At 46.6% G+C, this 27751-nt stretch overlaps 1 protein-coding gene across 12 annotated transcripts in view; it reads right to left on the bottom strand.

The window, feature by feature from the left end:
- Rgs6 (regulator of G-protein signaling 6) overlaps positions 1–27751 on the bottom strand; it is a 651590-nt gene that overhangs the window by 71743 nt on the left and 552096 nt on the right. For all 12 annotated transcript variants that reach the window (XR_005505572.2, XM_063262367.1, XM_063262368.1 and 9 more), the window contains 6 exons: positions 20812–20876; positions 16952–17028; positions 14257–14338; positions 12795–12869; positions 10725–10823; positions 9684–9745 (listed from right to left, as the gene is read on the bottom strand). Coding sequence is in view for 11 of the 12 variants with exons in the window: in XM_063262367.1 (XP_063118437.1) it covers positions 9684–9745; positions 10725–10823; positions 12795–12869; positions 14257–14338; positions 16952–17028; positions 20812–20876 (460 nt within the window). In the remaining variant the exon portion in view is untranslated. The remainder of the gene's footprint in view (positions 1–9683; positions 9746–10724; positions 10824–12794; positions 12870–14256; positions 14339–16951; positions 17029–20811; positions 20877–27751) is intronic.

Raw genomic sequence — 27751 nt, 5'->3', positions numbered from 1 at the left:
GGGGTGAGGATGACAGGCCCTACTAAGGTATTCCTGAGTATCCGAGGGATGAGGAGATACTGGGAGCCTCTCTGATCCTGGAATACTTGGATATCCATTGTGGTATTAGAATCCGGATGAAGCAAACAGTTCATGGGGCTTCCTTCTATCCTTCAGTCAAGGCCTCTCTGTCCTTCCACCCTGGTCAATACAAGGACGTACGTCTTCCTTAGTTGGCTTTGTATCTCAAAGAAAAGATACCTGTTTAACAGCTCAAGGCAAAAAAGTGAGACCTCCTTATCTAGCTAAATTACAAATTAGGGGATATTTTTTAAAAGCTAGAGTGCTCTGGGAGTGGGGTGGGGGGCACTTATTCTTGGGGGCTAGAGTTTCCAAGGTGAGGATACAGGAAGAATACATGGGGTTGACCATCTATATGGGATAAGATCATAACGGAGAGATTGAAAGGCGCAGGATTTGCTTCTAGGACCCAATGCCAGTTTCTAGTTGTAAAAAGTGGTACAAGGTGAGGCAGAGGCACTGGCCAGGAGGACAGTGAATAAACTGAGCTGTGTTGAGCCTTGGAATGGGTCTCTTGGAAACTTATGGGAAGATGATAAGGAGCCTAGGCGGTGAGAAGGTCTCCAAAATGGGTGAGTAGGTCTAAACCATGCCTTACATCCTGCTGGGCTCTGCTCAGCTGAAGAGTGCATCCTGACCAAGCACTGTCATGGTTCTGCTTGCAAGCCTTGCTCCTGGCCACTGTTGATTTATCCAGGGCCACCTACCTACCCTGGGTGGGACCAGTGTGCTCTCTCTCTGAAAGTGCAGAGAATGGAGCTTGTCACATCTTCCAACACATGTCTCTAATAAGAGACCCTGAGGCTTCACAGAAGGGAGACAGAGCCAGTAGTGCCTGGGAACTCTGAGGTGCTAAAGGGCCTGGCCCTTCCTGAGCATGGCTGCCAGTCCCACGCCCAACTCTGAAACGTCTCTTTGCATTCTGGGAGGCAATATAGTCTCATTTCGGCTGAGCCTGAGTACACACTGGGGTTGCTTTGCTTTGAAACCAAACAAATATCCTTGGGATGGGGATGAAGGTGATGGGCATATGAAGACCAAGTTCAATAAAGCAGTCATTTTCAGCATTGACTGGGTAGGCTTTCGCCATCCCAGAGCATGTGCTTCCTGGTGGTGTACAAATCACAAAATGAATGGACTCTGCCTAGGAGGTCCAAGACAAAGAAAATGCCAGGCAGGCAATGAAGGAGGCAGCCAAGGCTGATATTTGTGTTTAAAGTCAATACTAACCACAGAAAGACTTGGGGACTGGTGTCAAAAGCAAAGAGAAATACAACCAGAGGGATATAAAGGGCTATATAAGCTGCCCAGTGCAGTTTCATGGAAGCAGTGATGGTTCATAGGTGCATGGATGTGACAGGCACAAAAGCAGAATCAGAGGAATTAGGAAAGAGAAAGTAAATATAAGAAGTCCGGCAGAAGTCCGCTAGGAACAACGCCTGTTATTTAGCGCTTTAGACACTCTTGGCCCCTTACCCATGACTCCTAATGAGTGACTTGTCTTCTTATTTCCAAATGGCAAACTCTCACATCATTAGAGGAGGTTAGCCTACTGAACTTGGGCGGAGATGCTGCCTGCGATTGCTAGAGGTCTTCAACTGGAGACATGGAGCTGGCTGTTTTGCCTGTGTATCTGCCTCATCTTCCTGAACAGGTGCTCCCAGGGCGGACTCTCTATAGCTAGTGTGTCCTTCGGTGCGGTATCCATCACCTGCTGAAGTTATCAGGTCCCACTGCATCACCACAGGATGAACCAGCACAGAGCTGGCAGCAAAGACATCTTCTTGCCTTTTTTTGTTTGTCAAGACAGTGCCCCATGAATCACAGGCTGGTCTTGAACTTGCTCTGTTGCTGAGGATGACCATGAACCTCTGGGCTTCCTGCCTTTATCTCCTGGGTGCCATGGTTACAGGGATGTAACCTGGTCTATGAGATGCAGGGGATTGAACCCAGAGCTTCATCTATGCCAGGCAAGCATTCTACAACTGAGCTTCATCATGGCTATCCCTGCAAAGTCAGGTTCTAACTACACTCACCTTTCAAGAGGATGAAGAAGCTATTGATTGAGGTTGTAATTAGGGTCATCTTGATATATTTGGAGAAGAAGGACGTAATGAAAGGAACTTCAGAAAATGCCTAGTCTACCGGCTTGTAAAAGCTTGGGGGCAAGTTTTAGTTTCCATTCTCTCTTCCTTAACAGAAAGACTCATGATTTCCTCCTGAGTTATGGGGTATGACATAGAAAACTGTAGTATATAGGCCAGAGAAAGAACATGTGCTGTCTACCACAGTGAAGCAATACATAGGAGGGAATCTCTAGCTTAGTCCCTAGCCCAGCGCATGTGATTTTGGCAGAGATGTTGAAAAGGCACAGGCATTTGTAATTGCTACAGAAAAAGGTACTGCGGGTATGGCCAGCAGCTGTGAGCAGGATTACAGCAGAGAAAGCCAGGAGTGGAATCTGAAATGCTGTGTCCAGGTGTCTTCTGTCCCCACTTCAGGGATACTCTAAAATGTGGTAAGTCATTCATAAAGTCAGAGCCTCTGAGAGAACAGGAAACCCAAAAGTGCCAGGGAGTATGGAGGGGTCGTGCTTGCTTCTTTTTGGGGTGTGTGTGTGCAGTTTCTAAACAGTGGTGCTTGGAAGGCAAGTGGGACAGGAAGGACCTGAAGGGGGAGGAGACAGGGTGCAGAGCCCCTGTACAGGTTGAGAGGAAGGAGGTGGGGAAAGGTGGGTGGGTGGGGGTAAGAGAATGCCCTTACTGCAGGTTACCCAAAGACGCTGTACTCAGGAGGAAAACCTGGGTGCAGTGAAGGTGAATTTAACCCCTCTGAAGGGAGACTGTGTTTCTGGCAGCTTCGCCTGACTCCTTTTGTTCTATGGGTTACAGATTCCAGTTTTTGGTCTGGATAGGATGGATGGCCTTGGCTACCTGGTGACTTCTATGCCATTCCTTTCCTACTGACTAAGATGGGCTGGGAGGTGAAAGGACCCCACCGTTTCCCAAAGCACACTAAAGCAGAGTCGTATTGGCCTCCTTCACTCCCTCCCCTGAATTTATCACCAGACATTAAGTTCACAGACTTCTATTACCCTAGCAGATTTTTAATAGAGCCTTGGGGTATCCGGTTCCTTGCTGTCTTGTCGCATTTCATTAATTACATTTCATGATCACCGAGGGTCAGGAGGCAGAGGAGGAACCAGCATCCAATTTTAGGGAGCAGCAGCAATCTCAGAGATGGGCAAGCAAGATGATGTTTAAAAAAAAATCAATCCAGCAGTCAGCTGTGACACACTAAGGACTCCCAGTAATGGAGTGAGGGTGGGCAAGTACAGTGGCAGGCATGAAAATGAGACAACTTGATCTTTCTGTGCTGTGTTGGGACCTGAGGCGGAACCTTGGGGACTGTGGTATCTCACAGCATTGCTAAGCTTGGGAAGACGTCTCCGGGTGCGGTGGGAGGAGGTCAGAGATGCCAGGCAATTGGAAGTTGAGATGTATAGCGTTCTGTATAAAGTCGTATAAAGCTGCTGCTAGCGATGGGGGGCTTGGGCGGGTGGATTAAAATAGACGAGTCTGGGACTCTTTGGAAGAGGAGGAAGACCTCATTTCTTTGGCAACTTCATCTATCTGGAGAAGTCACCAGATAGATGACTTTGTTATGGCTTGGTTCTTAAATGTTCTCCAAAGCTATGTATGAAAGGTGTGGTCAGCATCCTGTGTGGGGCACTAGGACCTTTGAGAGGTAGACCCTAGTAGAAGAATGAAGGTCTCTGGGATTGTGCCCTTGAAGAATTAGGACCTAACCTCTCCTCTCCTCTCCTCCCGTCTCTTCTTCCCTCCCATTCACAGCTACCAGCTCTGTTCCACTATGCCCTTACTGCTTGGCAATCTACCTTGCCACAGGACCAAAATGATGGAGTCGAATGAGCATGGGTTGAAACTTCTGAGCTATGAGCTCAAATATAATCTCCTCCCTCTATTTTGATTCTTTTTTGGTATTTGGTCACAGTCACAGGCAGACGACTAACACAAAGGTCTCTTCAGGGTCTCTTGGTGAAACACACTCCATGCCTAAAGTTTATTGTAATTAAGAAAACCATGGCTCGTGGGAAAGAGCTTTTACATTGCCTTTAGGACAGTGGTTCTTAATCTCCTAATGCTGCCAGTCTTTAATATAGTTCCTCATGGGGTGGTGACCCCCGACAATTATTTCATTGATACTTCCTGGCTGTAAATTTGCTACTGTTATGAACCATAAAGTGAATATCTAATATACAGGATATCTGATATGTGACCCCCATGGGGGTCATGACCCACAGGTTGAGAACCACTGCTTTGGGATTCGGGCTCTTGTGATTTCACTGTCTGCTATGATGGGTTGATTTTAAAAACAGGCTGTAAGACCCCAGCCTTTTAATCTAATCAGGGCCTGTGACGTGGGCTTTGCTTGGGTCCACTTTGTTCTTGTACTCTCATTTCTGTGTGAGTGATATCAAACTTGCCTGCCTGAGGATGAGAGCTCATTTAAAAGAGTGCAACTGTCCTTGTCGAGGCTGTCCTGCATGATCGGAAGCCACATACACAAGACAGACAACCAGGATCAGCAGAGCTTCCTACCTGGTCTACAACGTGCAGCTTAGCCCATGCAGCCAGTTGGTCAATAGACACCTGAGAAAGGGCAAACACTCTTCTACATAGTGTTGTTCCAGACACTCCAGTTACCCATGATAAGCCACAGCCTGGAAATACTAAGTGGAAAATCCCAGAAACAAATAATTCATATGCTGGCCTGAACAGTGTGATTAAAATCTCTGCCCAAGACATGAGTTTTGCCCAGTGTTTCCATGTTGTATATACTAACTCCCTACTAGTCACTTAATTCCCACGTGTGCTATTGGACTCACTGTTGTGGAACTGTGGTGCTGGTGTTCAGCTAACCCTTGTTTTACTGATGCTGCCTCAAGTTGCACTGAGTGGCACTGCAGGTGATCCACAGGTACCCAAGAAAATCAGTAAAGCAGTTCTTTACCTGTTCCTTTACATGAGCACTCGAGAGTTCCAAAAGAGGTTACATTTACACTGCTGTTATACACGGCTATGATTCTCCTATTCTATTATTCATTATTATTAATTAATAATGTCATTATTAATTAATTTTAATGCCTGGGTTTGTAGACATAAGAGAAAATAGTGAATTTGGTGGTCTTTGGCCATCCCTGGGCAGAGAATGGATCTGCTGTGAGCAGGAAAAGGAAGCTATCGTCGTGTTATGCCTCTGAATATGGAAGTTCTTTGTAAGTCACAGCTGATTGATAAACCTTGTCTGTCACAGCTTGGGAAGAAATGCTGCATGTTTACAGAGGGTATTATCTGCGGTGCACGCACTTGATCCCAGCACCTGGGAGGCAGAGGCTGGTGGATCTGAGTTGGAGGCCTGCACTAGAGAGTGAGTTCCGGGATAGCCGGGTTTACACAGAGAATCCCTGTCTCGAAACAAACAAACAAACAAACAAACAAACAAAGAAATACCAAAACCAAAACAAAGAAACAAACAAAGAAAAGAAAAGAAGAAAGAGAACCAGCATGTAAGATTTTGCACCAGAGACTCAGAGAACACAGCGCTCTACGGCCATTTTGTGTAGGAAGCTGTGTGTGCTGTCTCCTAAGATCAGGAACTTTATTTAAAGGAGTTTAGAAGCAAACTGTAAGAACACTGGCTCAAGTTATCCAGCAAAATGAACTGGAAGGCAGTGTTCTTTCTTTAGGAAGGCAAGTTTGCGAGCCACACTTAAGGAAGATTTTCACTTAAAATAGTTAAGACAGAAATGCAAAGTAGTGAGTGTTATTTATCTGGAAAGTTAATTTGTATACACAGTGATCCTTATTTTGCAGTCAAGAATGGGGTTCCACATTTAGGCAGTGAAAGAAGCAGCCTAGGAAGCATGCAGATGCCGATGTGTCAGGGGCATTTAAACTGTTAGGGACAGCGCACAGAATATTTGAAACCGTAATGAACTGAGGAGATCTAAAGAGCCTCCACACAGGATACCTCCCTCCAGGAAGATGAGAGGCCAGTGTGTGTAGAAGTTAGAAAAGGGGGAACTGCACAGGCTAAGGGCTTCGGTGCTGGCCTTGGGCAGTCTGCAGGGCTGTCGGAATAGGAGTCAGAGAGAGGAGGGAGAGAGGCTGGCTGGGAAGACTTGCATTAACACAAAACTGTCATCTTCAAGGTCAGTCTCCCTCCTCCTTGGAGCACCACACACTCAGTTCCTTCTATCTCATACACCTGAATTTTGCTCCTGTCAGAAGGACTGTTAATCACCACTTTGGAAAATTACTTGTCCTTCCTGCTTGCTATGGAGGGGCCCGAGTGCCAAGGACTGGAGCCAAGCCTCAAGCATGTGCTCACTTATTAACCCTGTGGGCTCACCCGAAATACCACATCCTCTTTTAAAGAAGAAAAGCAGAGAGAGAGAGAGAGAGAGAGAGAGAGAGAGAGAGAGAGAGAGAGAGAGAGACGGAGCAACTTGTTTCATTGAGAACATGGGAAATGGCAGAGGCAGGATTCAAACCTCCCTAGCAGATCTCTAGACACACCCGCTGCCAGTTTTAACCCTGCCCAATTCTTGCTTTTTTCAGAATTGGCCACCGGTATCACCGGCAACAGCTTCTCAGCTCTTGGGTTCTTAGGCAACTAAGTGGGGGGAAAAAAAGGCAGGGACCTTTCCTCAGGGGCACACAATTCTAATTAACACTTATCACCTGGAGCAGGCCCAGGGAAACCAGATCCCAGGCATGGGACTGTGTGGCTCACCCAGGAGAGCTCAGCTTTCGCCTCTGGCCAGCTGCCAGTGCCACCTCCCTGGCCCCTCCTGGCAGAGCATAGCATCTGACAGGCTAAGGCCCGGGCCGTTTTATCTCCAGCAAACACCCGGCTGTTCTGGCCCCCTGCTCTCTGGGAGTTTGCTTGTGGCTCTAATGAAAACCCCCACATCGAATTGAAGAGTTGTCAGTTATTGCTGTCGGGAATAAAATCCAGCCTCTGCTGGGGTTGGACTCCTGGAAGTCTCTGGCTGGGGACTTGTGGTTGGAATAACCCCCTGTGTGAGCACCTCTCCAGTGTAATTAGATGTACCAGCTGGGGCTCCTCCCAGACAGCCCGTAAACAAACAAACAATGGGCCCTGCCAGACTCCCTGCTTTTGCTTCAGACCCTCCTGGGACGTATCACCTACCACATTCTGACTGCTATCTCACAATGACTGGTTTAGGTTTCTCCAGTTACCCACAAAGATAAGACAAAGCTGAAACTCAGAGCCTCTCTGAAGTGAGTTCTCAGGCCTGTGTAGCTAAAATAGCATTACCAGAGTACTGGATACCAGATTAGTCCACTTGAAACTCAAAAGTACAGCTTGCTTGAGTCTCCCCAGGAATCACTGAGTCCATGCCCAGGACTGGGGTTTGGGGTTTGGGAATCCCTATTGCTTAGTCCTCCATCTGGCCTCAGAACATTGACCCTGGACATGTGGACCTGGTAAAAGACGCTCTGTGTACACTCTCTCCTGTGAGCCCTTCCAAGCCAGATATGACCATGCAGAGACTGCGCATGCCAGGTCAGCCGTTTCTGTGCCTTGCCTCACAAACAGAGGCTTGGTGTTCTCACAGCCGTGGCACAGGGAAACTGAGACAACCTCAGCAGCTTTGCTCTTGGCCACTCTTTGGGGTGGGAGGCAAAGGTACCCTCAGTTTGGAATGAAAAGATACCCTCAGAGCCTGGTGTGCTGCCTAGGAGTCCCACCCACATTTTGACAGTGAGGATGAGAAGCAGTCTGTAGCCTGCAGCTGGCAATACCCAGGGCTTTAAAATAATTTCTATCTGTGTGATGGGAGCTTCAGCCATTGGCACTGTGAGAGGCATTTGCATTATAGAATGCGGGAACACCGAAGTTCACAATGGGGGCAATTTTGCTGCTGTCCCTTTGCAGGTTGGTAATGCTCTGAGACATTGCTGGCTGTCACAATGGTGAGATGACACTACTGTCCTCTAGTGGATAGAGGTTAGGAGTGCTGTATAACATTCTTATGCATAGGATAGGACCTTAGAAATGCAACAAGCCATCGGCTGGCCCAGAATGTCAGTAGCTACATTTATCATTAAAAGTACAAACGGGGAGAGAGAGATGCCTCAGCTATGAAGAAAACATACTGCTTTTGGTAGTGGACCCCCGCTAGGCTTCTTGTACCCACACTGGGCAGTTAACAACCACCTGAAATCCCAGCCCCAGGGCGTCCAATGTTCTCTTCTAGCTCCTGTAGGCAGCTGCACTCCGTGTATTTTTCCACATATATATTCATGACTAAAAGAACTAAGTCTTTATGACTGGGCCTAGAGGTAATTCCAGTTCCTCAGGAAGCTGAGCCAGGAGGATTCCAAGTCCAAGGCTTGCTTGAATTACAGAGGGAGTTCAAAGACATCCCAGGCAACTTAGTGAAATTCCCTTCTCAAAATAGAAAGGAAACTGAGGTCTTGGGAATACAGCTTAGTAGTAGTACATCACATGCCCGCGGTTTGTGAGGTTCAAGTCCCAGTACCAGAACAATAACAAATATACAAGAGGGAGTGTGCATAGATACACATGCAGGACATATATACAATAGACATAAAAAATGCCACAAGCTACGAGCGTCTTTAGTGTCCTGAGCAATAATCAGCAGAGCACAAATCCAGGCTTTGGACCTGGGGTTGGAGTTTTCTAAGTTCCCATTTGTCCAGAGAGAAGATGTGGCTTACTCCAGGGATCTGCAGAGAAAGCCTTGCGGGCAGGTCCCAGTACCCTGTGTGCTCTAAACCTAAAGGACTTGTTTTCCCTCATAGGCAGTGAATAGCCTGACTCACACCCTGGATTCCTTCAGAAATTGGACACTACTTTTACGGCGGCATATGGATGAATAAGTATTAAGTTCTGGCTGCCTGATTAGATTTATTTCATACAGAATCCCCAGGTGGTCTCTTTACTTAAATGTTAAAAAAAAAAAACCAGATCATTTAGTTGATAAAATTGAGTCTCCCACAAGGTGACAGAGTGGAATCAGCTACCAGTGCAGAATATAGCCCAGGGGCTGCTGGGAAAGCCAGATGTTTGCTTTACAGCTGATGCGATGCAGTTCAGCAGTTGTTGGTATGTGGAGGAGGGACACCTCTCAAGGATCTAGTCCCCTCCTGTTTATGTGGCCAGCCTCAAAGGGCACGCACAATTTCATTCCCCCATAAAGTCGATCTGGGCGTTTTTATAGCTGAAAAGGGAGTGATTCCATTTGATTCAACCAAAGGACTGAGGGCAAAGGTGAATGATGGAGCTTGCCAGAGGTGTTCTTCCCCGATCAACAAGGTCCTATGGCGGAAGCTTACAGAAGAGAGTGTGTTTTACTTGGGCGTGGGGTGGGGGTAGGCCTTGTTAGCTACACTCACACAGGGCCTGGGGATTATACACATCAGATTGAAGGAGTGAGTATGGGCTGCCTCCTGAAGCTGAACACACTTGGCTAACTAGAACCCTGTAACATTTCTCCTTTATAAAATATGCACATGGTAATAATATTGGGAGGGAGGGCAGCCTACCTTTCAGCCACTTTGGACATTTTCAAACAATGTCTGTCAATCTGTGCGTTCAAAAACGTTATCTGGTGGGGAAGAGAGAACATGGGTGCTGAGGCCAGAGTAGAGCTTGATTCGCTTTCATCCCGTGCCCCCAAATCCTGCAATCACACCAAGGTCTAAACAGCTCCATAGACAACACTCTTACCTTGTAGCTGAATCTCCGGAAACCAGTTTGCCCTTTCAGGAAACCCTGCCATACTTGGATTCTAAAACAGTTTAGCATCTCCATTTCACCTGTTCATAATATCATTTAATTTTTACTTTCTCCCAAAATTATTCATTCAAAAGATGAAACATAGTCCAAAACCTAGGCCTACAAGAATATATTTTGTACTAAACCCCAGTAATGGTTCCTCTGCCTCATCTCCATGTATATATCACACCCATGTATGGGTCATATTTAACTAGAATCAACCAGTAGCTATTTTGCGTCTGTCTGTTTCTTTCTTCCCACCTAGTCATATGCTTGTCAGAAAAAAAGGCATCTAAAGTTACTCCTTTGCCCAGCACATCAGAAGCCAGCAAGGCATAATAAAGAGTAGACTTCAGAAGGGAGTGACAACCTTAGCCACTCTCTGTTAACCTGGCAAGTTATGAGCAGAAAATGACACCGCGATGATTTTGGATTGGGGCTCTCTTTATTCTAATGTCCTCCCTTTGAGTCTTAGCAATATAGAGGTAGTGGAGCTCAGATAGAATGCTAACAGTCCTGAACTGGTGCATTCTGGGAGTGCATTCTAATGTTAACCCCTCCAGGATGGGAAGTTTACCCCTCCTCCCCCAGCTCTCACAGCACGAAGTGGGAAACTGTGACCTCAAACGCCAGCTCACCACTGGGATACCTCAGTCACACCCCTTTCAGTAACTGCTGGAGATCCAGGGTGGACAGTTTCTCATACTTTTTTAAAAGTGTCACACATGGCACACACAGGTGGAAGTCACCCAGTGGCTGGACTCTGCTGTCTGTGGATCATGCTGTGAGCATTGTACTTATGCACTCACCTGTTTTCGGATGTCGTCTTTTGTAGTTTTCCTGATTGGCTGGCTTGGTATGTGCACCGGACTCTGTGACTGGGACTCGTCTGTCACACCATATACTGACTAGAAGACGAAGCAAAATTATGAATCGCGTACCCTCAGTGTGGTGGGTGCCTCAGGAACCGGCCCTTCATTGCATTCTCTTTGCTACCTCTATGGCACCCAGCCAAATGACTTGACTCTGTATGGATTTCTCCCATGGTAGACTTCTTGAGGAACCACATCCTCTTTGGGTTACAACAGCGAGGAAATGCTTCATTTCCTCAAGCTAAAATGGTTTCCATGTGTAGCACTGCTTCTCTAAATACAATCCAGAGGCCAGCTAACTTCGAAGAATCAGTTGGGGGTCTTTGGCCAAGAGGTGCATTGCTGAGTCCTGCCCCAGGCTGACTGAAACCGAATTCTCATTGGTGGGTCTGGGGGTCTACTTTAAACCCCAGGTGATTTGGAGTCAACACGGAGCTTAAGAATAACAGCTGAAAGGTGGGTTCAAAAGTTTCCTATGGGTCTCCTGCTGACCAGTGGATGATATGTTACTCTGGTACAGGGTCGAGATGGCAGGCTCATGCTCCTTTAAAATTAAGTAGTTTTCTGGCCTCTGTTTCCACACAACTCTACAGCCATGGCTGCTTTTCAAGTAGTGTGTGGTATTATGAAGAGGGAAAGACACGGCCCTGAAGGACATGTCATGCGTATCTGAAATCTACACAATTATAAAGACTCCGATGACATGCACGTAGCTGCATAAAACTCTGGGATCTTAGAATTAGGGCCATTAAAGACTTAATAAGTCCAGCTAAGACTAGGTTTGAAATACAGTATTGTTATTTATTCGGTGATCAAATAACACAAATAACCTCAAGAAGTGCATACCTGGGGTTTCAGTCTCTGTCTCTCCCTGTCCCTGTCTCTCTCTTTGTCTATCTGTCTATCTTTCTGTGACACACACACACACATACACACACACACACACACACACACACACACACACACACACACACACACACCCCACATGCACACCATTCAGTCTAAATATCTGAAATTTTCCCAAATCCCAAATCTCACAAGAGGAAAACTCCATACTTCATTTCATAGAATAGGCTCTGATTAAAGCACAAACCACTGAAAATAATACATAACATTACCTTTGGACTACACATAAGGTGGCTATACAATGAGTGAGTTTTGTACTCAGACTTGGGCCCTTCCCCTAACACAGCTTGAGAGGCCTCTGCAAGCATTCCAACCACCGAAACACTCCTGACCGGAAGTGCTCTGAATTCGTACTCGGTCATCACGTGAGTTGGCAACATTTGAGAATGTGCCGCTAACCTCCTGGAATTAGTGGTCCAGAGCACAGCCACATTCTTCTGTGGCCTGGTCTGTGAGGAGGGTGAACTGATGGATAGAGGTAGTCTGAGTATGGTATCCATGGTGATGCTGTGGCCACTGCCCATTTTAGTCCAGTGAAATACAACACTGGAATCCTGGGGTCACTGAAAGTAGGGCGAGATGGTGATATGGATCTTGGCAATTCTGCTCTATTTAAACAGTCCCACTTGCTTCTAAGTACTGGGCTCTTTGTACCTGCAAGCTCTCCTGTATTTTTCCCCAATGGTTTCTTTTCTTCACTGCAACATCCCCAGAGGCGCCTTCTATTTACTCTTTATCTCAGAGGATCCTGCCTACATAAAGCCCCTGGGATATCCCACTCTGTCTCGGCTATACCTCCAGGGGCTCCTGAACTTTCCCATTTTTCCTAATACAGCACAGTGGCCCCATGCCCGTGGTTTGTTTTCATTCCCTTCAAAAATATAGGATCCCCCAAACCTGTAAGTGACCCTCAGCAGTTTGCACAGTACCTAGAACATACCAGCCACCCAACGAGTTATTTCTAGAATTTGTGAATAAAAATTATTTTAAAAGACATAGTGTGGCAGAATTATAAGCAGAAAAAAAGATCACTGTGAACACCCACCAGAAACAGAGGGCTATTCCCCACCAGGAAGTTGTAATTCAATTCAACTAGCGAACCTTTTTAACCTTTTGTGGATTCTTCAAACGCCGACATTTTCTGATATCCATTTCCGTTGTGTTCACACAGCCTGGCTGAGAAGAAAAAGGAAATAGTATAAATTACTGAGTGACAATTATACTTCAAATTGAATCCACGTAGTGCTGTCGGACCTAATGCTTCCCTTTGCAGATAACCTTCATCTTGTCTCCTTGCTGTAATGCTCTTTCTGGAGTTCTCGCTGTAACCTTATAGTCAGGACACCTTGTTGGGGCTCTAATAGGCCTCCCTGGCATCAAGTCTATATTTCAAGTGACCACAGGGCTTTGGGCATAGCCTTTGCCATGTCTCATCTCTAACCACCTGGAAAAAAAAAGCCCCCTGTGTGGACAGGGAGGGGCTTTGTGTCCCTGTTACCATTTAGGAAGGTTACAGTAGTTTGTTCATTTTTCAATTCCATTTCCTGAGGGCAATCGAGATTTTGTTTTAATAATGTGAAATCAGAGACACAGTCAAGCTCCATTGTCTTCTGACTCGTGAATTCATCTACTTGTGAAATTTTCTTTGTAATGTGCAAATCAACGTTCTCAGAGCATAATGACCATCTGCAGACACGGGCAGAAGAACAATCATTTTGAGTCACCCCACATAACCAGGCCCAGATGAGGCTGAACAGGGTAAGGCTCTGCCTTCCTAGTCCACGCTGGACAGCAGCCTCTACAGGGCTTATCTGGTTCCAGGCTTTCTACATTTCTGTGTTCCTCTTGGTGACTTGTCCGTATTCAGTAGCCTTCAGGCAGGGTGTCAAAGAATTATATAGTGTTCTAAGGGTCCAGGGGGGCTCTGCTGTGCCACAGGATAAAACAGAATGGCTGTGACCTTGCCTGAACTGAGTTCTGTCAGCGGTGGGCTTACCACAGTGAGTCAACATTATAATATGAGCAGTGGTGTCTTCACACAGGAACATGCGCACACACACACACACACACACACACACACACACACACACACAAGACAAAGCTACATATTGACCAAAATATGTAGGCAATGTAGGCAGCTTCTGGAAGGGAGTTAACTCATGCAGAAGCAATGCCTTGATCTTCACTAATATAGAGTTTGCAAAGACCTTATAGACCATGACTACTGTAGGACTTAACAGGAAATGGTAAGAACGTCTTAAGATTCTTAATGATGGCAGAAATGGACATTGCTAATTTGAAGGATTGGAGATTTTGGAGAATTCAACGCTCAGCTCTTGTCACCCCCATTGTTCCCCATTCCTGGTCCTACATTTTCACCAGAGCACATTACCCCCAGGAGATCTTCAGAGAGAATACAAACAGAGGGAAAGACCAATCTCACAAAACTTAGCAACTCTCCCAAGGAAGAGTCACCTGGTCACCAGAGACCGTGGTTTTCTTGGGTAAAAGAAAAGAATAAGGTAGGCGGGTCTGATTCAGGGACCAAGCAGAACTTCCTCACCACTGGCCTGTGGACATCCCAGAAGGCCCGTTCTTGGCTATCCAAGATTTTCCTTTCCGTCTTATCTTTCTTCCGGTCAATCCTGAAAGAGTAAAGAGAGGAAGGGAAAGGTTGTTCGTGCTGTTTTCTCTTCTGCCCTCTCAGCTCTCCTGCTCCTAGGCGCTAAGATGCTAAGACTGTTGCGACCTGCATGGCCCCTCAGAAACTCCACACTCCGAAAGAGCTTGTTATCGTCTGGACTACAGATTAGCATGTGTGAGCACTGACCGTGATCCACAGACAGGGAGAATGAGCAGAGTTGCCCATGCGAGGTATTAAGATCTAGGTTACTAATCTCTGAATTCTCTACCAGTCTGTCCCTGCATGTGTGACTCGGTAAGACAGATACAGCCACCTGGCTGCCAATTCTCCTTCCCACACATGGAAGCTAAAACAGCAGTCAAAACATCTGTAAAACGTTTTAAACATCACTTAAAACATCTGGATCTCTAAAGACAGTGTAGCGGGCCCTAGCCTGGGACAAGACCCTAAAGACAAATGTCACCGGCCTCAGTTGGAGAAAGCAAAAACTGCGGAAGGGAAATTATGGATGGTGAAGACAGATACTGTATGTTCGGATCAAGAGTCCCCCCACCCGCTCACGCCCTCCAAGCATGTACCGCTCCACATCATCTGAGGAAAATGCAACTCAGATTAATTGTCGTGTGAATTGTGGTTCTCAGCTCTCTTGGGAGCCCTTTAGTTTACTGGACTGAAATAAACCCATAATCACCCTGTGATTTTTTTTTTTTTTTGTGGTAATTGCTGTGTACTTAAATGGCCCACAATTATTATGCAATCACGGAGTTAATCAGAAAAGTTAATGGAGAAAAACCATATCTGTAGGAAGTGACAGTTTCCACCTCCTTTATAACGTGGTGCTAGTTGATTCTGGAAGAGCTAACCCATGCTTCTCTTTGCTTCTCAGGGACTTGTGACCATGCAGACCCAAAAGCTACCTCAGTCCATCCAAACTGGAGCCTCCTCCCGCCAGCTCTCCCTGACTCACAACTTTTACTTCCCAGGTGGTTTTACCCAGTCACTCAGCACCTAGAACCTGGTCTCTGTCTTGCCTTGGGGACGTCTGGGAACTCTGAGTTGGGGACAAAGAACCAACAGGTGGCTGGCATCATGGGTAGGGGAAAGGTGGAGATAACTGAGGGAGGGTGACAGTGATGAAGGCACACAGACTGCTTGGCCAGGCGACTTCAGTCCATTTCCAATGGTGGCCACTGGTGACCTGTCCTCACTCACACAACTCCTGAACTTGACCCTCAGCATTGAGTGGGGCCACTCACAAAGCATGAAAGTACGTCTCTGAAGCTGTCTGTTGCTTGTTCACCTACAAGGGATTCTCAGAGAAAAGATCCTGCATCTCCCAGCTCAGTCTCCTCCTCACTCCTCCTGTATCTTCCTTTGACTATCGGCATGGTTGGCTAAGCAGATATCATCACTGTGAGAAAAAGGGAGACCTTGGTCATAGCAATTCCATGTCCTAGAACTCCATGGACTTGGGTGACAACCCTGTTTGTGAGCTGGGGGAATATTCATTCCTCATGACTCATGACTCATGTTTCCTTGTGGAAGAGGGACTCTCCATTCTACTTCCATGAGTGAAGGTAGGGAGAAAACCTGTTCTCTCTTTGCTCCTTCCCTCTTGTGTCCTTTGTGGAAGATTGGAAGGGAGGATGTAAGAAAGCTCACACTGACCCTTCTGGGTTAGCCTGAGCTCAGAATATCTGTTCTCAGCTATCTGTAAGTTAAGCTTACAGGGGTCAGCCTCTTTCCTGGCAGAGGGGTCCTGTAGACACCCACCTCTGCCCAGGAAAGACAGAGCTCCTCATGCCTCACAACATGGCTTCAGCAAGTGAACCCAGAAGCCTAAATTTTATTCATTATTTTTCCATCAGTTTTAAGATTTGCTTCTATATAGCTTTTAGCTTCTATAAAGCTTTGGTACAGCTTTTAGCTCTGGAAGATGGCGAGAGCTATCCTGCCTGTTGTTCTGAGTTTGAGCACCTGGTCCCGGCTATTGGAGTTGTTTGGGGGAGAATACAAAGTCCTTAAGAGCTGGGGTCTGGGTAATGGTAGAGGGTCATTGGGGGCAAGCTCTTGGAGGGATAGCCCAGGCACAATTCTGGTCTAGCAATCTCGGCTTCCTGATACGCCATATTGCAAGTAGCCACAGCTGCCACACACTTCTACCACCATGAACTCTGCCACACCCTCCACCATGATGTATCAAAACATCCCCAGACCATGCACCCAAATGAACCTTTCTCCCTATAAGTCGCTTCTGTCGCAGTGTTGAGAAAAGTCATTAAGTTTCAACGTGTTAACCTATGAAACCAAGAACTCCAGTGAACCTGGCCTGGTGTTTCCCAGTCTCTTATTGTGGAAATCTTACAGAAATCTCTTGGTACAGCTTTTAGCTCCGCAATTGGAAGCATTGTCCTTGTCTGGCAAAACTGCCCTAGTGAGAGCTTGGTTTCAGATATGAAACACGTTCATCACGATCTTTCTTCTTATTTAGTCTCTCCCAGGGAATGGGAGAGATTAATTTGACTCAAAACCTCACTTTGGCCACCACACCCTCACAGCATCTCCAGATCCTAGAGCGTTTTCTCTCCCAGAAGCCTCTGCAGAGTTCACCTACTTGACTTGCGCTTCTGCTTGCATAAAGATGAATTCCCACTTCCTTGCAAAGGCCCTCTGGAGTCTCGCTAAGTTTTCCTGGTGAGAAATAAAAATCAATAAGACGGTTTTAATCATCATAAGCTAATATATTGACGCTTATGCTTATTGCAGGGCAGCCATCTTTTTTGTTCACTCTCTTCAAAACAGCAAGGTCCCATACTGAAGCTACTGGACGTGAACCCAATTTGATTTTGCTCCAGGCTCTGATGAATTGTTTAACTCTTAATGTTCATTTATAAGTGTATTGAGCCTGAAATCTCTGGTTCATCAGATTAATCCCTTCTCGGGAATTGCTTCGAGAATACAAGTACTTGGTATAAAGTCTACTGGGAATTTTGCCTGGTGGTGGTTGGGACAAGAGTGTCATGGCTGCCCTACAGCAAAACTCAGGATGGAAGGCTTCAGGATAGTTCTTCCACTGGGGAGCTGGCAGGCTGCAGGACAGGGGAACCCAGAACACTTTGCATGGGTACTTTTTAAGATCAGAATTTAGAAATGGACCAAAGAGAGTGGCAGTTTGTGATGTTCATGAAAGGAAAAAAAATCAGAAATGAAAAAGGAAAGAAAGAAAGAAAGAAAGGAAGAAAGGAAGAGAGAGAGGGAGGCAGGGAGGGAGGGAGGGAGGGAAAGAAGGAAGAAAGGAAGGAAGAAAGCACCTTCATCCAGGATCATTTTTAAAGGGAAAGGGACAAGATTTTTCCTCTCAGTCTGCACACTTTCCTACTGGAGCCTTGGGAGAGGAAAAGCAGGCATTTGACAGGTTCTCTAATGATCCCCCTAATTCTGATTGATGGAAGACTGGGGCCTGTATTATGGTATGTATTTCCGTAGAGCTCATGCCAACACTAATAGATTACCCTCATTAGTAGATTATTAATATAAAAGGAGCTTCAGTTAAGGAGCACACAAATTCTCACCTATTACTAAGGCTTGGGGTGCAACTGCTTTTAAAAGAACTATCCCTTTGATGCCTGTGCTGTTTGTAGGAAGTGTGTTTGGTGATATTTAATTGTCAGTCACTTAGGAAGATGATGGTGGACGGTGACTCTGCTGTGCTGTAGAATACTCAGCAGCTATTAAAATGGCAATCTGGTCTATTAACAATATAAAGTGATTCCCTAGATGTTATGGTCTGTGACTAGACATACATACATATATATATTATACATATATTATATATAATATTATAATGTTTATAGATAAATTGAGAGAGGGAATATATATATAGAAAAATGTATATATAGAAAAACTTAGTGGGAGAATCATAGGTCATTTTCTTTCCTTTAAAAAAAATTTGCTATTTGAATTTTTGTTTCCTACAAAGAGTATATGTAATCAGAACATTTTAATAAAATTTGTATGCTTTGGGAACAAAGTGCATTTCTAGTTTCTATGCATTTTTATGCAGAATTTCATCCTGGAAAAAATTCCTTATGCTGTATACTTGGCCATTATCAGAACAGACCACTGCGGGGCAAGAGGACAGAGAACTGAATAAAACACCTCAGAAGTTGTAATATATTTTCTAAGGCACAGAAAGGTGGATGAGAGCAACAGAAGCTTTGGAAACTTTGATGACGTATCCTAGGGAAGTCACATGATCTTAACAAAGCTGTTTGCCTTGTGTATGTAGCAAGTAAAACAGCTGGTTTTGTAAAGAGGGCTGATGTGACCACTGGGATATTAGGACACACACAGTTAGGGCCCAGTTCCCAGGATGTTGAGAGCCACAGACACACTGTTCCAGGTTTGGAGACAGCCACAGGACCACATCACATGTGATGTAATGTGCAAACCATAGCCAGATCTTGAAATTCTAGATAGTCTCCCATCGTCCTTCTCTACTCTTCCCTCTCAAAACAAGCCTGTAATACCAACAGGCTTAAAGAAGGCAGCACGGCAATCCCAAGCCCTGCTCTCCTCTGGCTATACATCTGCCTTTAGGTAGTGGAGAGGGGAGCCATGGTCTAGGTGCCTTGCTAGATTTGGGCACTGGGACTCAGAGGAGGCAAGGCCTGGTGGAGAGGAGCCTTGTTGTGTTTCTTTTGGAACACTGAGGCAGAGAGGGGCTTTGGGAAAGTGGCTCTGAAGATGCTGTTGATTCTTGAGCATCAAGGAGGAATTCTCCACTACCCTCAACAGAGCTCCCCGTCCCCTAACTGTTACCCTTTGATTGGTTCAGTTCAGCAACGCCTGTACCACACATAGTGCACCGTGAGAGACAGAAAGGAGGGTACATGAACACATGACCGATTTCTCTGGTTCTCTGTGATGCCCGTGATACATGGTATGGTAGAAAGATTCTGCAGCCAGAAATTAAGCATATATTTTCTATATTTACAATGACCTATGAGTCTTCATGGTCTCAATTTTGTCATTTCCAAACTCTGCCAAGTGGACCTAGACCTTGGGAAGTGGGATGTCTAATCTTGCAAGGAAGCACGTCTTACGGACAAAGATAGATGAAGGTAAATGGACAGAGAAAGGAGATCACCCTTGTGACAGGTGCCTTAACTTATTTCCTGGATTGAATTTCGATCTTGGATTCTGTCTCTACTACCAAGCTCAAGAGAGAGATATAAAGGTGAAATTTAAAATTTTGATCTTAAACTTACTGTACATAAAATCTGACAATTTACCTTCCAGGAAAAAAAATGTGAATTCCCAGCACATGTATCTAGTTGTACAGCAGAGTCAGGATCCAGGATCGTTCTATCACCTGCCCTGTCCCCCGGGATATGTCTTTGTGCCCATATCTCAGCCCATCTATAACCACAGCCATCGCTCTGGTTCCCCCCATGATATATGTGCTTTCTTCCAAGAGTGTCGAGCAATGGGATGGATGGCGTAAGACTGGATTCTGCCGCTAAGCACGTTGCATTCAATGCCCACCAAGTGGGTGTGTCTAACAAGAACCATCTCCTCTTACTGCAAACTATTATTCCACTGTATGTATATAGTTTAGTCATGTGTCTGTTAAGATGAATTTGAGGTGCTTTCAGCCTTGGGGTACCACATACAGAGCTAATGTGGACAGGAATACAGCATTTTCTATGTTAGAAATGGGTTCTGACTTCTCTTCTTGATTTGTGTGTGATAGCTGTATATTCACAAGAAACTGCCAAAATGTACCATTTTCCACCCTCCCAGCAGCACAAAACAATGTGTGCCACACGCTCACTGTCACTCGGTGTCGTTTACGTCTTTCATTTTAGCCATTCTAGAACATGGCACCTCATACCGGATTCAACCTGCTTCTCCACTTGATCTTAGCCGAAAGACTGAGAAGCGGTCAATCTGCTTCTCAGATAGCTGATGGTGTGTTGAGCATCTTTCTGTGTGTTTGTCATCTTTTGTCCTCATTGGTGAAGTATCTGCACAAGTCCTGTGCGGTTTTTATATTGAGTTGTCTGTCTGTCTGTCTGTCTTGATGTACATATGAGGCAGGGTCTCGCCACATAGCCCAGCCTGGCATATCCCAGGCTGGCATAGCCCAGGCTGGCATAGCCCAGGCTGGCACAGCCCTGCTTGGCTTCAAACTCACAATACTCCCGACTCCTAGTCTCCTAAGTGCTGGGACTCCAGGTGTGTACCACCAGGACCCACTTGAGCTGTTTATTTTTAGCTGTTGAAGATTGAGAGTTATTTCTATAAAGATGCGATTTGACCGTCTTGTGAGAGAAGCTGGTGACAAAGAAGAGACATCCTTCCAACTGTCTGGAAGGGAACTCCAAGGGGAGAAAAGGAAAAACCCGCAGGCTTCTACAAAACTGCAGGGATGCCGCCCCTCCCACCAGGCCTGGGAGCCCCTGTACTCACTGCTTCGTAGTCGGCCAATTCCAGCCTTGCCTTGTTCTGCATCGTCCTCTTACAGAGGTAGATGGCTGAGGACAAGAGAAACAATAGCCATGTCAACCCAGCAGTGCAGTGGAACGAAGCCAGCATGTGCCTGCCCAGTCAGTCGCCCACTGTACTGGCTAGTTTTAGGTCAACTTGACACAGACTAAAGGAGGGAGCCTCGGTTAAGAAAATGACTCCATAAGGTCAGGCTGTAGGCAAGCCTGTGGGAGCATTTTCTTAATTAGCAATTCATGGGAAGGGCCCAGCCCATTGTGAGTGGGGCCACCCCTGGGCTGGTGGTCCTGGGTGCTATAAGAAAACAGACTGAACAAGGCATGGGGAGCAAGTCAGTACGCAGCACTCCCTGTGGCCTCTGCATCAGCTTCTGCCTCCAGATTCTTGCCCAGCTTGAGTTCTCTTCTGACCTTTAATGATGAGTAGTGATATGGAAGTATAAGCCTCTCCTCCCCAGGTTGCTTTTGGGCATGTTTTATCCCAGCGATAGTGACCCTAACTAGGATGCCCACTTAGACCGTGCTAATGCCCAGCTGTCTGAGAGGAACAGCTTTTCAAGGTGGACGTCATTACCTCTGGCATCACCTTTTCTTCCATTCACGATGCACCGAACACCCTCCGCCTAAAGTAACCTTTCACAAACATGGCCGTGGCCTGCACTGCAGCCTGTCTTTAGGGTTGCAAACATGGCCCTTTCTAACCCTACCTTGTCTGGTTAACCTTCTCTCCTTTCTCCTGAAAGCTTTACAGAGCCACCATTCTTAGCTTCACACGTCGAGGCCAGGGCTCAACATTTAGTGTCTTGCCTCAGATGCTATTCATCTTGTGTTTTGAAACATGGCCTCTCAACGGGACCTGGGGCTTGTTGGTGAGCACCACCACGCTCCTGTCTCTGCCTCCCCAGCACCGGTTTACAAGTGCGTGCTTTTCATGTGGTTAGGGACTCGAACTAAAGCCCTCATACTTTCGCAGCAAGTATCTACCACTATAACATCTTCCCGGCACAGCCCCACTGATACCTGAAAAGATAGCCCATTGTTCCAGAGAGCAACCCTAGACCCTCAAGGACACACCCATTCTCACTGCCCTCCTGTTAGATGGGAGTGTCCTCTGCTCTAGGCTGAAGGCTATGAGGGATGCAGGCCGTCATACTCAGCGGCAGTCCTGCCCCTGGTCCTCAAGCATCTTCTGCCAGGGAAAGAGGAGAAGAAAAAGACCACTTAGGCCCATCCATCCAGGCTAAGGCAGGGTTCTTGGCCCCACCTTACCAGAACGGTCTTTCTCAAACACGGCCGTCACTGTTTCCTCTCTGTCTCTGCTGCTTCAAGGTTGTCTTCTGTTTCTAGTGCCAAGGAGAGGACCCAAGGAACGCAGGGGATGACTGTTGTGAGTGACCATAAGGACAGACCACAGATAGCCTGGGCCTGCCCAGTGGCCTGACACCTTTCTTATGCTCCCTACGAAATGCCTTGCCATGTTGGTTGAAACAACCAGCTTTTTTTTTTTTTCTTGGCAGCTTAAGCTGTTGGGAACCCTGTGGCTGATAATCTTCTTCCCCGTGTGCCCACAGTTATGCATTCTACAAACTGTGTTGAGCAGGGCAAGCTGTGGTTGTTTCCAAATCTGCTCATCAACAACAACACACTCACACACACACACACACACACACACACACACACACACACACACACACACAGAGAGACACAGACAAACAGACGCAGACAAACAGACACATGCCCCAGACCTTCGTTTCGACTTAACGATTTCTCTATTTAAGTCCATGGGAAAGCTGACCTGATCTGCCAGAAACCACAGTTACAGATTACAAATTTTGTTCCTTCCTAGGCTAGAGATGTGAAGTGTGTCACTCTTTTGGGAGGGGGCAGTGGCAGCAAGCCGCAGTGTTCAGAAGCTCACAGGGGGGAAAGAATTAACACTGGAGGTGTGTCGAGCTGCCGAGTGAGTGCTTCTGGCAGCTGGGTGTGTCTTTTGACTGGGGATATTTTCAGGTTATGGTGGGAATATCAAGCTATAACCTTACCATACGCTGAGGACTATGTGTATCAATGAAACTACTGTTAAAAGCAAGAGTGGCTGTGTCTCTGAAGACTTTACTAAATGGCTTGGAACGAACTAACGAATCGAGAGTGTTGACTGAGGTAATTGCTGGTGAATTTGTTACAGATGAGGCATCTGGAAAAAAAAGCAATAAAAATATAGGAGGGGCCGATATTTGTGTGGCTTCAAAAATTCTTAAGGTAGTTTAATAGTATCCCTGGGTTCGGTCCCCAGCTCCGGAAAAAAAAAAAAAAAGAAAAGAAGAAAACCAAGTCGACGGGATCTACAGCCCTTGATCTTATGTCATAGGTGGCCACAGGAATGTCCCTTTGTATAACCTATGCTCATCTAGAGCAGTGGTTCTCAACCTTCCTAATGCTGTGACCTTTTAATACGGTTCCTCACATTGTGGCGACCCCCAACCAGAAAATACTTTCATTACTACTTCCTAACTGTAATTTTGTGAACTGTCATTTGTGAGCTGTAATTTAAACGTCTGTGTTTTCTGATGGTCTCAGTGGAACCCCTGTGAAGAGGTCATTTGACTCCAAAAGGGGTCTCAGCCCCCAGAGCTGGGTCTAGAGGGCTGAAAGTACGAGCCTGCAATGTCTCCTGAGTTTCACTTCCCTAGCTCCTGCAGTGAACTGAGTCACCAGAACTCTGCATTGCGCCAGGTAAAAAACCATCCAGTGAGCACAGAATACCCCAATCAGCTTCTCGGATCCCAGACAATCTATGGGATTGGGTCAACCAAGCAGGAAACTTGGCGTCCTACCACCTGCCTCATCTCCATCCCTGGCGAGCCTCTGGGAGTGGCAGCAACTTGACAAAGCATTAGCCACTGGCCAAACGTGAAACTCAGAGACGTGGGGAGGGCGTGCCTCAGTGGGTAAGGATGCTCGGTGACCGAGCCTGAGGACCTCAGTTTGAACCCCCAGAATCCATGTGAAGAGTTATAAATGAATATATGTGGACGTGCATGGCTGACTATTCCCATAACTCCAGTGGGCCTTACTGATCTCACTGCTCATGAGTCTTGCTCCGGGTTTAGCAAGAGGCCCTGGATCAAAGAATTCGGTAGAGAGTGATAGGATGGGTCACCTGATGTTTTCCTCTGTCTTCCATATGCATATAACTGTCCCCTCTTCGCCCATACCCATGCTCATACACAACTCTCACCCCCTATAAAATAAATAGGACAGGGAGGGGCCAACACAGATTTTGACTAAGAGTTTTGTGAAGGTAAGATCAAACCAAGACATTTCCAATCCGGGTCAGCATGGCCAGACAGATTCTGGGGTACTGAGCACGGAATACAAAACTCCAGCTGCAGCTGCTGGCCATGAGCCCACAGTCTTGGGCTTCCAGCCTGCTTCCCTGTCACTGATGCCACACTGGGAACCTGTTACCGGGAGCAGGAGCTGTGCTCCTGGCCCTCTAGAAGTCTGTTCTGTTGGGTAACCTTCTCTAGAGCTCTGGCTCCAGTGACCTCTAGTGGTGATAGCCGGTCCTGCAGAGGACCTCTGGGGAATGCGAAACCACATGTTGGTTTGTCCTGTGTGATGTTTTCAGTAAAAACAGTTATCTCTCCCTCCAAACCTCATCCTGGCTTCACTTGGATGTGGTTGTCCTACTGTGTCACCCTAACAAGAACGCCTTGTGTCTCAACATACCAAATAGGAAACAGATCCACAGACTATTAAGACAGAAGGAACCAGGGTCACTGAGGTGACTCAGTTGGGTGAAGGGCCTGTTGTCAAGACCCACAACTTGAGTCCAGTCCCTGGAATCCATGTGGTGAAAGAAAGGAGAGACCCGACTCCTGTAAATCGTCCTTGTGTAATTTTCACATGGACTAAGTGTAACAAACTTAGAAAAAAAAAAAGATGTCTGGAACTGATCCATTTTAGTGCATAAAACCTGACCCATTCACGCTGAGTCACCATGACAACAGCACCTGCTTATGCTGAGCTTACCAAATGCCTGGCTCTGCCTCAGGGACCTTTCAAATGTGGACTCCACAGAGTCTTCACGATAAGTCTACCCGGTAAGTTTAGTTAGGATCCCTATTTTGCAAATTATTCATGCAAGTCATTGCTAAACATACCAAATAGAAATTCTAAAGGGCTTATTTATTTAACGACTAGGTCTTTCATTACATAACTTGCCAGGGACTGAGATCATGATTGTCAACTTGACAGGATTTAGAGTCACCTAGGAGATGAACTTTTGAGGTTATCTGTGAGGGCGTTTCTGGGTAAGGGAGACCTATTCTACACACAGATTCGTCGCTTGAACTGTGATCCTGTTCTAAATCAAAGACAGGGAACTAAACACCTGCATTCAGCTGTCTCTGCTTCTGCTTCCTGACTGCAGATACAATGTGACCAGTGCCTCACCCCGCTGCAGCCACACCCTTCTACCAGGAAAGCCAAACAAATGCTTAAGTCTGTCTGGCTAGGTATTTTGCCACTGCAGTGAAAACAGAAACAAACACCATGTCCCTCCCTATCCATTCCAACTTCTCCTTCATCTTCGTCACCTTCCTTGTCCCATCAAGCCACTTACTGGGCCACAAGACTGTGCCGTGGTCAGGTCTGGGACATAGATACTATCGCACAGCATATTATTAGCTAATGTTTGTTGAATGAGGAAAAGTTTCCAGTCCTTGATCAATCTAATTCACTCTTTCCCTGAATTCTTAGTTTCAGTCTTACCTCCTTCTGGGGAGAGGGTCATCAAGTGGTAAGAATTTGACATCGCTGTAGCAATACCACTATAAACCTCCACCATGACAGGAACAACATCTCCCCAGGATGGTATTGATGCCTTACTGTGTGCTGTAACAAACGTTACCTGTTTCACTCAGTCCCAACAAAGCAGAACGAGGTACTGAGGTACTGATCAATGATGGTGTTGTAGCTTTAATATGAGGTTCTAAGGCACAGAGATCACACAGGAGTGGGAGAAGTTGATTCTGTGGCGCGGGGGGGGAGGGGGTTCTCTTTGCCCGATTCTCTCCTGGTGAGCTGATTTTCTGACTAAACTCTCTCAGGGCTCCTTTTAAACCCTGTACTCTGATTTTCCCGCTTGAGACTTTGCAGTAGACCAAGGCACAGGAATGCAAAATAATATTATGTTGAGGGGATCCTAAAATAACATTTTTTCCACCTCTGTTGACGATGCCCACTAATGTTCTGAAATAGAGATCTTAGAGAAAATTCTGAAAGGGAGAAAAAAAATGATCTGTCCTTCTGTACTCAGTAGGTAGGATAGTTGATTATACTTTACTCTTGTTTTGATCTAGACGTCTGCTTTGACTCTACCTTCTGGCCCCTGCTTGAGGGGCTCATGCTGGGTGAAGCAAGCTGTAGTTAGTCATTATTACGTAGTTGTAATAATGGAGAGATGGGCCACCCTGAGCAGCCTTGAAGCTCTTGTTTTATGGCCCAAACATGGCTCCTATTCTGGGCCAGAAGCCTTCTTGGACCTGATCAACTACTGTATAGGGGACAGCCCTTTGGGAGGGCCACAGTGGTGTCCCAGGACCAGTGGGCAGCAGGTGTCACCCTGTCGTTCACACAGACACACACACAGACACAGACACACACACACACACACAGACACAGACACACACACACACACACGCACACAGACACAGACACACACACACACACGCACGCACACACACACGCACACACACGCACGCACACACACACACACGCACACACACACAGACACAGACACAGACACACACACAGACACAGACACACACACACACAGACACACACACACACACGCACGCACACGCACACACACACAGACACAGACACACACACACACACACGCACACAGACACAGACACACACACACACACGCACGCACACACACACAGACACACACACACACACACGCACACACACACAGACACAGACACAGACACACACACAGACACAGACACACACACACAGACACACACACACACACGCACGCACACGCACACACACACACACAGACACACACACAGACACAGACACACACACAGACACACACACACAGACACAGACACACACACAGACACACACACACACGCACACACACAGACACACACACACGCACACACACACACAGACACAGACACACACACACACACACGCACACACACACAGACACACACACGCACACACACACACAGACACACACACACATGCACGCACACACACAGACACAGACACACACGCACACACACAGACACACACACACACACGCACACACACACACACAGACACAGACACACACACACAGACACAGACACACACACACACGCACACACACACAGACACACACACGCACACACGCACACAGACACACACACACACGCACGCACACACACACAGACACAGACACACAAACACGCACAGACACAGACACACACACACACGCACACACACACACAGACACAGACACACACACAGACACACACACACACGCACACACACAGACACACACACACACACGCACACACACACACAGACACACACACACACACAGACACAGACACACACACACACACGCACACACACACAAACAGACACACACACGCACACACACAGACACACACACGCATGCACACACACACAGACACAGACACACACACACGCACACACACACACACACGCACACACAGACACACACACACACGCACACAGACACACACACACACACACGCACACACAGACACAGACACACACACACACACACACGCACACAGACACACACACACATACGCACACACAGACACAGACACACACACACACACACGCACACACACACACACACACGCACA

This window comes from Rattus norvegicus, chromosome 6, assembly GCF_036323735.1.
Source record: "Rattus norvegicus strain BN/NHsdMcwi chromosome 6, GRCr8, whole genome shotgun sequence".
Classification (NCBI taxonomy): Eukaryota; Metazoa; Chordata; class Mammalia; order Rodentia; family Muridae; genus Rattus; species Rattus norvegicus.
This window is presented reverse-complemented; position numbering and strand designations above follow the sequence as displayed.